Consider the following 10570-nt stretch of genomic DNA (forward strand, 5'->3'; position numbering starts at 1 on the left):
GTTCATCATAAAGCAGTTGGTCGCTAATGCTGTCTTTTGATCCTGATTTTGATACTTGCTTGCATATATTTGACCCGTCACATCCACAGTAAATTTTGTTTACAACATGGTGCTTAGTTAATTTGTCCTTTGGAGATTTTACTTTGTTAAAAAATGGTTTTTAAGTGTTTTTGGTTTTGAGAGCTAATGTTGGGGATCGGATTTGATTTTTCACACTATATTCCCTTGTATTAAAAGTTGTTTAGATATGGTCCGTTTGGGATAACCATTTTGAAGCAAGATGGTAATTAGAAATTTCTTATTTTCCTTATGAAAAATTGAATCGTTGATGTTGAATACACGTCTAATCAAATTCAGAGCTGTGTTCCGAATTATATGATGAAGTGGTTGAGAGTTGTTGAAGTTACTATATTATATAATGTGTAAAATGTACTCTCTATGTTGTTAATTTTTATGACAGCAAATATATCGTCTATGGATTTGGTTAATAATCTAGGTTTGATCTCGTTCATCATTTTGGCAAATATATTCGCCCTAACAATATCAGCTACAACAGATCCCATTGCATTCATATCGTTTGACTGCAAATTTTATTTTCAAATATGATGGAACTATTTTCTCTAAGGAGGAAACTTAAAATCTTCATAAATGTTAAGAGACGACATATTAGGAAATAAAAGACATGATTAAGTCTTTTTACGTTTTTTAAAACGTAAAACTCAAGCTTAGCAATATTAAATCGGTACATGTTGCGAAATACTTAGACTACACGCTAAACTACGTTGGAAAAAGCATGTAGAAAACGAAAAACAAGAACTTACATTGAAGTTTAAATAGATAAAATAGCTAATCGGCACGCATTCAGTGTTATCGATACAAACTAAAATCCTGATAAGCCTGTATGGACGCACGGCATACAGTTATGGGGATACATAAGTAAAAGCAAGGTTATGATGATAAAACGTTTTCAAAACAAGGTACTAAGAAATATTGTAAATGCACCCTGGTACATTCGTAATGCACCATTTATAAATTTGAAATGTTGTCCAATGCGAGCTATATTGTGTGTAAAAAGTATTAGGAATCACTTAACAAAATTAAAGCATCACTAAATCAACCAATTATTTAATCGCCATTACAATAGGTCGTAACGAGTGCATTATAATGATTTTAGCGCTCTATTAAAGCCTATATCTCCATTGCGCAGCCTGATTGTATAATGTATTAGTCTTCAATAAATATTATAGCATTTATATGACTAAAAACACTATATATACTTCTTACAAAAAAAGGTATATTACAGAATTAAATACTTTATATAACAAACAAGTGAAGTTAAACTTTAATATTATTGTTAAACATAACAGCATACACCTAAAAAGATATCAAACAGGCTTTAGAAGTAACATATATTTCTATAGATTTTCCAAATTTTTTTAAAATTTATTAAAAGTAAAAGATATTTATTCAGTTTTGAAACATTTTATTTTTTTTATGTCGAAACTCTTGATTGATTAACGATTTGTAACAAATTATAAATGATTTTTTGTTAAATTGAAACAAATTCTAAAATAAAATCGCCTGTGATAATCTATGTAGTAAGTGGTTAAGAAATCTATTTTCCACCACCTCCACCACCACCACCGCCGCCTCCCCACAATTTTCCACCGCCGCCACCACCACCACCGCCACCTCCCCACTTAGGTTCAGGTTTTGGTTCAGGATTTGGTGTTGCTAGAATAAAATTATTTCATTATAATTAAATTTTTCCGATTATTTAAAAGTAATATAAAGTATATAACGTACCGACTGCAAGCGCCAAGATGGCCAACAAAAGACTTATGAAAGCGTAGATCTTCATCTTACGATGGTAAGTTTATTATAGTCTAAGGTATGAACTTTCAGCGTTATTTATACTCGCACAGATTTGAAGTCTTAACAGATAACTTTATAAATATAGTTCAAAACAAAGGTTTTTCCAAAAGATTAAAATGTATTAGAACAAATTGAATAATCACTTTGATAACACATTCAACTCTATCAAAATACAAATCAATTGTTAAGAAAAACATATAAAAAAATTTTTTTAAAAATAAATAAATGACTACAATTTCAATGGTATTAATAACATATTTATTAAATATTAATTGTTAAATTTTTTATGATTTACGTTCGTCCTGGGACCCAATTTATAAAATATTTTGCCTATAAATTATCATTACCTAAATTATATTTTTGTACCATATTCAGAATAATAAAAATATATTTACTAATAAAAAGTAGTAAGTATTATAGTGGTTATCCTAGTGTTTATAGATATGAGTGTAAGAAAAACATAATAGGTTACACTAAAGTGTTTCTTAGAATTACTTTTTGTATTAGTATTCTATTAGTTTTTAACAGTCATCATCTCATTATTAAACCTTAAATCCGTTTTGTTAAATGCTTTGTCTGTTCCATACTTCTATATGCGATGAAAGCTTAGACTTTCAAAGTTGCTGATATTAATAAGCTTTAAGTTATAGATTTATGTTATAGATTTTTTAGAGAATTCTCAAAATTCCATTGACAGATCATGTTACAAATAATGAAGTTTTACAAAGAATGAGGTGTGGCAGTGAATTTTTAGCACATATAAAAACAAGAAAAACAGTCTATCTAGGATATATTATGAGAAATTGAAAATATGATCTACTCCAAATGATTGTTCAGAGAAAAATCTAAGGGAAACGTAGTATTGGTAGGAAACAATTTTAATAGCTGCGAAATATTCGTCAATGGACCCAAATATGAAAGATTGCAAGACTTATAAATATAGCTAGATGTAAAGAACAATACGCAGAAATCGTAAAAAATTTGTAATTGTGATTATCAAAAGCTAATTAAACAAAATTATATTATGTTATATGATCACCAATATACGAAACCGAATTGGCAAATAAAGATGAAGACTCCATTAGTCTTGTATCAAAGTATAAGAAAATCGTGTTTATTCATTACTTGGATACCTGGATACTTCTGCTTTCATAGACTTAAGCACTTATGACACACTACAGAGCTATAACATAATAAAAAATAAACGGATAAACAGTAGATATTCTAGGCTCCCATATGTAAGACAAAAATGCGATCTTCAGAATATTTGCTATTCCCAATTGAATAAAAGACCTGCAGTCTTACGAATGAAGAAAATAACTCTTGGTTAAAGAATTCCTAATCTCAGATGAAAACACGTCAGATGTTATACACTATACTATAAGAGGACTTGAGGTCTTTATAGATATTATTAATAAAATTAAGAAATTCATTAAAATTTAATTTTTATAGAATAACAACTTTAATGCACATAATTGACAAATTAATACATCCTTTGTAATTAATAATTTATTAATTTCAGCTATAAAAATAAACATTAAGAAATAGAACATCGTTGCAATAACATTCATATCTATTCAGTTATGTTTATATGTGTTCATCTTCTTCTTCTTCTTCTTCTTGAGTTAGTGCTATTACGCACTTTTACTCTATAATGGCTGGGGGGCTTATCTCTACCCCACACTAGGCTTTAATTAGGCTAAAAAAAAATCATATCATTTATTTGTCTTTTAGTTGATGACGGACCTTAAATCAGCATATCTTCATATCATATTCTAGTTCATTTGCTCCTATTACTGTATATTAAACAGAGATACTAAACTTTACTGAAGTATTGAATAAAACATATTCAATACATTTCTTGAATTTATTTGACAATTTATTAAAACTAATTATTTTTAACTGAAAATAAAAATGAAAACATTTGTTACTTTTTTTATTCCGAGTGATTAGATTAGATTAGATTTTAAGATGTGTTGGAACTTGTCACCACGTCACTGCATATTTAAGGATTATTGTGAGATACTCTCTTTCTTTGGTGTCTTACTTCGGTGTTCGTATTGTTCAATATTTTTTGTTTTATTCTATGAGCTTATGATTGTTTAATCGATGATTCCCAAAAGATAATTCCATATACATGTTCGCAAGATGTGTTACTGTTTAATAGTTATGCTTTTTTAAAAGCCAACAGTTGAATAAGTGAAAACTATTACTAATTAAAACATGAGTGCTTAAAAATATTTTTTAATGAATTAATATCTAATGAAAGAACAATTGCTATAAGAATAATTATATTTTTGAATAGAGAAGAACACATTTATAAAACTATTTTATAGTTTTTTATAACAAAAATATAAGCGAAATGAAAAAAAATAATTTTCAAGTGGAAAAACTTTTTATTTTATTTAAATTCTAAATAAATAATTTAAACTTATTGCTCAATAACATTATATATATAAAATAATTGATTTTTAACCAAAAATTATGAGTGAAACGTATTATTTAACAACCACCACCTCCGCCTCCACCACCACCTCCACCACCTGCACCACCACCTCCTCCACCGCCACCTCCGCCACCGCAAAGATTAAAATCGCCACCACCTCCGCCTCCACCACCACCACCACCAGGACTCGGGTGAGCTAAAATATACAAGACGAATTATTAATTTTCGATCTATTATAGAATACTAAATATATATCATTACATACCGAAAGCCAAGGCAAATAAAGTTACTACGATACCAAGGAAAGCAAAGAACTTCATTTCGTTGTTGTTCTAGAAAATGTTTCGCAAAGAATGTATTTTGTGGTAGATTCAAATACTCTTTTATATTATTTGGAAACTGATAGTAGATTGATTTTAGGTTTTAACCAAAAATATTTTTGGATTTTTTAATAAAAACAAGAATAGACAAAATCCAATAATATTCTATATTAAGCAAACAAATTTTTGTTATCACTTCAGGGTTTATTTTATATGATAAGAATTTAAAATCTTTTAAGTTTAAATTTGTGTACAAAAATTATTATATTATGTATTTCAATAAATGAATTATTTTACTAATAAAACCTATTCATTGATTTTATTTTTTTTAACACATTTTGAAATTTTAAAATGCAAGAAAAAAATCCGAGTGAAATAGAGATTATTTCGAGTTAATTCCATCAATGTCTATTAGTTTTGCATTAGACAGATTTATTGTTAAATTAAGCTTAGCTTAGCAAAATTTCATTAGATTCAAACTCTATGCTTTTACAATAATCACTGGTAATGAACCTCTTGCCACGAGAAAACAATTAGCTTTGGTTAACTATTTGTCGATAAAACAAAACAAAAGAATAGACAAATCTCCTTAGCATCATTAAAACGTTTGTTTATAAGAAAAACTAAAATCCTAAATAGTTTAATTAGATGAAAAACTAAAAGCCTATTAACAAAAAAAGACAGATGAGCAGACACACAGAGATATTTAGGTAGATACACACAATTCTATAGACTTATAGATATAAGTCTATCATAGACAAGACATAAGATGGACATAAGTCTATCTACCTAACTGTAGGTGTCAGTCATATCTACGCTTAGTTTTATTCCATCAATTAAAAAAGTATAAAATTTTTTTATAAAGTAAAACAAACTGATACTTATACAGAAACACAAGTAGACACAAGTTAGACGTACAAATAGATAAACACTGTGACAGACGAATATTGCAATATTGATTACTCTACCCAACATTTTTGGGTTAACTTTTTAATCTGAAAAAATAAATAACAGTTTTTAATGAGATTTGGGATGTTGATCTCAAATCCAGAATTGATTTTCTTAGCACCTCAGATTATCTAATAATAAGGCTCTTTAAGACATTACTTTTGTGTAGACTTAACATATCAAACATTTATAGAGAATACTTGATGCAAATTAAGGTACAAATATCATGCAAAATGCATCCTAATTTTGGTCAGTCTTATTGATCAAGAATATGAGAGGTTTGTATTATTTCTAAAATCATGGATAGAGCATTGTGGACAACACATCCGAAATATTTAAAATCAAAATCATTTTTAAATATTTGTTTATTTAACAAATCTGGTAGTTCTCCAAACTAACATCCTTAATTGTTGCGTTTGAGTCAGTTGTGTTAGAAATGATCTAACATAGATAATCATCTAAATGATTGTATATTAAAATTTCAATATAGTGGCATTGAAGCTGCACGGGGCGGTACGCAGATCTTAGATCAGTCATTGCATAATCGCGAAGCTTATGAGGAATACACAAATTAGTCAGTAAAAGGGGGGAGGGATCTCTGTGGAAACCTCCCAGTTATCAGAGTGTGAAAGTGCCCAGATGCACTAACTCGGAAAAGGTTCAACATAACATAACGAATATATATTAGTTCTTACTCATTTTTAAGATATTGTTTGCTATAATATGATTGTTATTTAAATTAAAAATATTAACTTTGTTATATTATAAACATTGCAATTAAGTACATGCGAACAATTTAATCCGCAGTATTAGTTTATCAGTACCGAGAGATTATCATTTTAGAATTTAAGTACATGCATTTATGTGAGTTTATACTTGAAATGTAATTAATATAAAATGTTCATTAGAATTTTAGAATGGTTTAATCAGTTTTATTTACGACATTTGTTTTGAAAATTTCAACTATTTGAACTTGTGGTTTATTTTCGAATATATCAGACGTAATGTAAACAAACGTGATTTAGATTTTAATATTATTTTTATTTTCAAATAAATAAAACAATATATGTAGAACTGCAATTCAACAAAGAAGGCTTAAAAGTATATTTTAATGATAATGATTTTATGACAGTTCGATGAATATAGTGTCAGTCAGAATATCAATTAATTCGTCTGATGCTGATAATTTTTGCAGTAAATAAAAATTAGAATGTCTAATATGCTATTAACAATTTGATAAGATAATTAATGAATGACATGTAAGTATGCGTTAAGTATACAATATCACATTGAACCCCATCATCCTGATATGAGTATTCAAAGTGATGTTTGCTATAATAAGTTCATATATAAATTATTATACTATTTTATTTCTGTGCAGTATAACAAACAAACACGAGATAGGACGCATATATACATCATATATGCAGATATCTATATATAATATAAATGGGCCCTTCTTAATAAGAAAAAAATCTAGTCTTTAAGATATAGTTCAAACGTTATAATTTTAGGTATAATAAATTTGTTTATGGTCACTTTCCGCTAGAAAATTATCTTGTTATTATATAAGATTTAATATTTCTTTAAATGACATTTTCTAAAGCTAGCGAAGAAAGTGTTCATCATCTACTTTACCCTATTAATTGGCAAAGCAGCGTAGATGACTTATTTTTTAGTAGATTAGTCAGTTGCAAGACCTTCCACTAAGAATTATATCGCATCGATAATTGATTTAATGATTTTTAAGCCTTTTAGAGGTATTCAGTAACACAGTGGATTAGCAGATATACTTGGATCCTTGGGTTCACTGAAGTTAAATAACTAAATCTATCGCAATCTGAATATTAATTTTTTAAAAGGTTGTTTTTTATAGTGTTAAAAAATTTCCAAAAACAAATTTGTCCATTTAATTTTGTGTTTTCCTTATTTCTTTTGTTAAATAAATTATATTTATTAAATAAATTATTGGTATTTTGGATATTTTTAAACACTTTCATAGAAAAATTTATTATCATTTAATATTAATACAAATTGATATAAACAATTAACCAATTAAATATATTTTTATATATTTTTACAAAATTATTACTTTATTTTATTTATTAAGCAGTAATAGTTTTTAATTCTAACTACTAATTATTATCAATGAACATAAATACTCATACCGCAATATATTTTATCGATCGTAGTGTCTTCTATTAATAATACCTTAAGTATTATTTTAACTTACACTTTATTTGATAATAAATTATTTTAATTCATTATTATTATAAATATTATTATTTGATTTATTTTTCGTGATAGATATATACTGCATTCATCACTGCTCGTACTCCAAATTTGACTTCTATCCCTTGTAGCTGAGCTCCAGTCCTGTTATCTGGTTAGAATTTTTTTAAAATTTTCTTCCAAAAACAACAATTTCAATATTGAACCACTTACGACTTATAATATTTTTTATAATATCTTTATTTATTAATTTGTTAAAAGTATTTAACAAAATTATAGCTCACTTAAAGATATATTATTGTTAAGTTTTAATATTCGCAGTAATCCATGTAACTGGCAGATTATGAAAAATTCTTGCTTATCAATAATAAATTATAAAAAGTGTAAGATGGTCATATCATGACTTCGGTAATCTCAAAGCATATATATATATAATCCCCATCTTAAGTAGTATATTTTTGAGATCTGCAATGACTCATACACTATATTACTTGGATTTTAATAAATTTAGCGCTTCTGAATCAAATGTCCAGATCTTTTGTGGGTTCAAGACATGTATTCGAAAAACTAATGATATAAATAAGTCATATTTTCTTTTCTGACGTTTAAATTCTAGTAAACTGATTAACTGTATATGGTAAAAGGCTTTTTGATTACATTGGGACTAGATTAACGTTATTAAAAATATTTTAAAAACAATTTTTTTTTTACAATCTAAATAAATTTTTTAAATAATTACTTATATCTTTTCCAAAATTTTTATTTAGAAGATAACAACTTTAAATCTATTCCTTCGTCTTCCTTCGTTGCATAGTTTTTTGTAGCAATTGATATATTTGTATCAATTGTATATATATTCTCTATTTAAGTATCTTGAATTTTGTGTATACATAACTATTAAAAATAGTGTAGATAGATGATAGTAGAAATAATACAAAATCAAAGTACAAGGTGCTGTAAATGTATAGATTTCATCATATTTAATTTATTATAATTGCTATAATTATTTATTATCATCGTTTACTTAACATAAGTTGCAATTATTTGAATCAAATCGGTTTAATGACAGCTACGTTTCAGTTTACGTTTTCTGTGTAATACAGGAAATTCCAAGGAGATAAGAAAACTACAATATATAAAAATTTTATTTTGTATGGTTTTTCCATTGTTTGATTTTTATTTCATTTTTTTATGTTCGCATTAAAAAAATCGGCTTAACTCAAATCAAACAAACGCCTTATAAAATATCGCGAATGCTTTCTACTCATTTATTTCAGAGTTAGTATTGGAATCAATCGAACATGAAATTTCTACACATCTTTGCAATTTTATTAGTGGCTATAGCGTTAGTCAAAGGTAAATAAAATTTGTTATTAATAACATTTATTTTAAATTGTTTTTATTTTTAATAGCTAATCCATTGCCTGGCGGTGGTGGAGGAGGTGGCGGCGGTGGCGGTGGACGAGGTTGCAATTGTGAGCCTGGTGGTGGAGGCGGCGGTGGTGGTGGAGGTGGTGGCGGCGGTTGGGGCAACGGTCCTGGTGGTCCTGGTGGTGCCAAGGGTCCAGATTGTGTGCGCCCATCATGGATGCCTCCATGTCCATAAAACAAAAATATATGCTTATGTTTTAAATCATCTGCTGAAAATTGTCTTGCACATTTATGTGCCTCTACTACAATTGACCAAAAATTATGTACCTCAATTCGCTATTAAGTATGATTTATATAGATTTATGAACCTAACAACTATATATAAAATTATTTTTAATTAAAGTTTTTTATTAAAATAAAGATCACATTAATCAAACATGATTTATTATTATTTTGTAATTATGTTAAATGATTTCCGTCATAGTTCAATCATTATCAAATTAAATTTATTTTTGAAATTGATATGGTTTGACTAAAGCATTGATTATTATTTGCAATTTATATATGATCTGAAATATTCTATTCAAAACATAATAATAATATTATCATAAAAAGCATCTTTAGTTGAAATCTAATATAATTTATTTATGCCTTAATATTTGATAGACACTAATCAAATATACAAAAATAATATATATTTAATATGGTGAAATCTAACTGAAAATTTTTTATCAAAAATATCAGTAAGCTGAAAATACCCTTTGTATTATAAATCCGTTATAGATACTATATATCTATTAGATAGCTATAAATACTTTAATTGTCTGTATATTGCGTGTGTACAGTGTTGCTTTTCCGCGATCTATTAGGGACTTTCCAGTTTTTTGCCCACAAATGATACATTTTTTCATGGTTTTCCTCTTTTGGATAATCCTAGAGTTTCACAATCAATTAAATTCTAATTAATTTTTTCCGAGAGAAAATATCGTTAAAGAGTAAATTACAATATTTTACGGACTGGAGTCTATAACAATCAATGGACCGGTAGTTTAAATATCGTGCTATATATTTTTTACATGATGGTTATTACGATCAGATTAAGAAAGAAGAAATGCTTAAGTTCTTAAAGTGCTTTATAACACCTTATTTTATTATCTTCTTATTACAAAAGTTTAACCAAATCCGATTTATCTCCATGGCTTACATATAGTAATTAATAGTATGTTAATTGTACTAACTGACGAATCTAATACTTTATTGAATGTATATAATTTCTAATTAATAATAATCACATGTTGATTGATTACAGATTTATGTACTAAGATTAATTTCTTTTAAATGTATTTAAAAAAATTTCAAATAAAAGTTGCATATCCAG

The 10570-nt window shown here is 27.2% G+C and overlaps 2 protein-coding genes across 2 annotated transcripts; one reads left to right on the top strand and one right to left on the bottom strand.

Moving 5' to 3' along the window:
- Positions 1-1462: 1462 nt before the first annotated feature.
- Positions 1463-1916, bottom strand: LOC119669677 (protein FAM98B-like). Its single transcript, XM_038079671.1, has 2 exons — positions 1807-1916; positions 1463-1734 (listed from the first exon to the last, which is right to left on the bottom strand). The coding sequence occupies exons 1-2, from the start codon at positions 1859-1861 to the stop codon at positions 1616-1618; spliced, it is 174 nt and encodes a 57-aa protein (XP_037935599.1). The 5' UTR covers positions 1862-1916; the 3' UTR covers positions 1463-1615.
- Positions 1917-9017: 7101 nt separating this feature from the next.
- LOC119669683 (putative glycine-rich cell wall structural protein 1) lies at positions 9018-9545 on the top strand. Its single transcript, XM_038079684.1, has 2 exons — positions 9018-9177; positions 9234-9545. Exons 1-2 carry the CDS (start codon positions 9123-9125, stop codon positions 9425-9427), a joined length of 249 nt encoding a protein of 82 aa, XP_037935612.1. The 5' UTR covers positions 9018-9122; the 3' UTR covers positions 9428-9545.
- The last annotated feature ends 1025 nt before the right edge of the window (positions 9546-10570 follow it).

The sequence above is a fragment of the Teleopsis dalmanni genome, chromosome 1 (genome assembly GCF_002237135.1).
Source record: "Teleopsis dalmanni isolate 2A chromosome 1, ASM223713v2, whole genome shotgun sequence".
In the NCBI taxonomy this organism is placed as follows: Eukaryota; Metazoa; Arthropoda; class Insecta; order Diptera; family Diopsidae; genus Teleopsis; species Teleopsis dalmanni.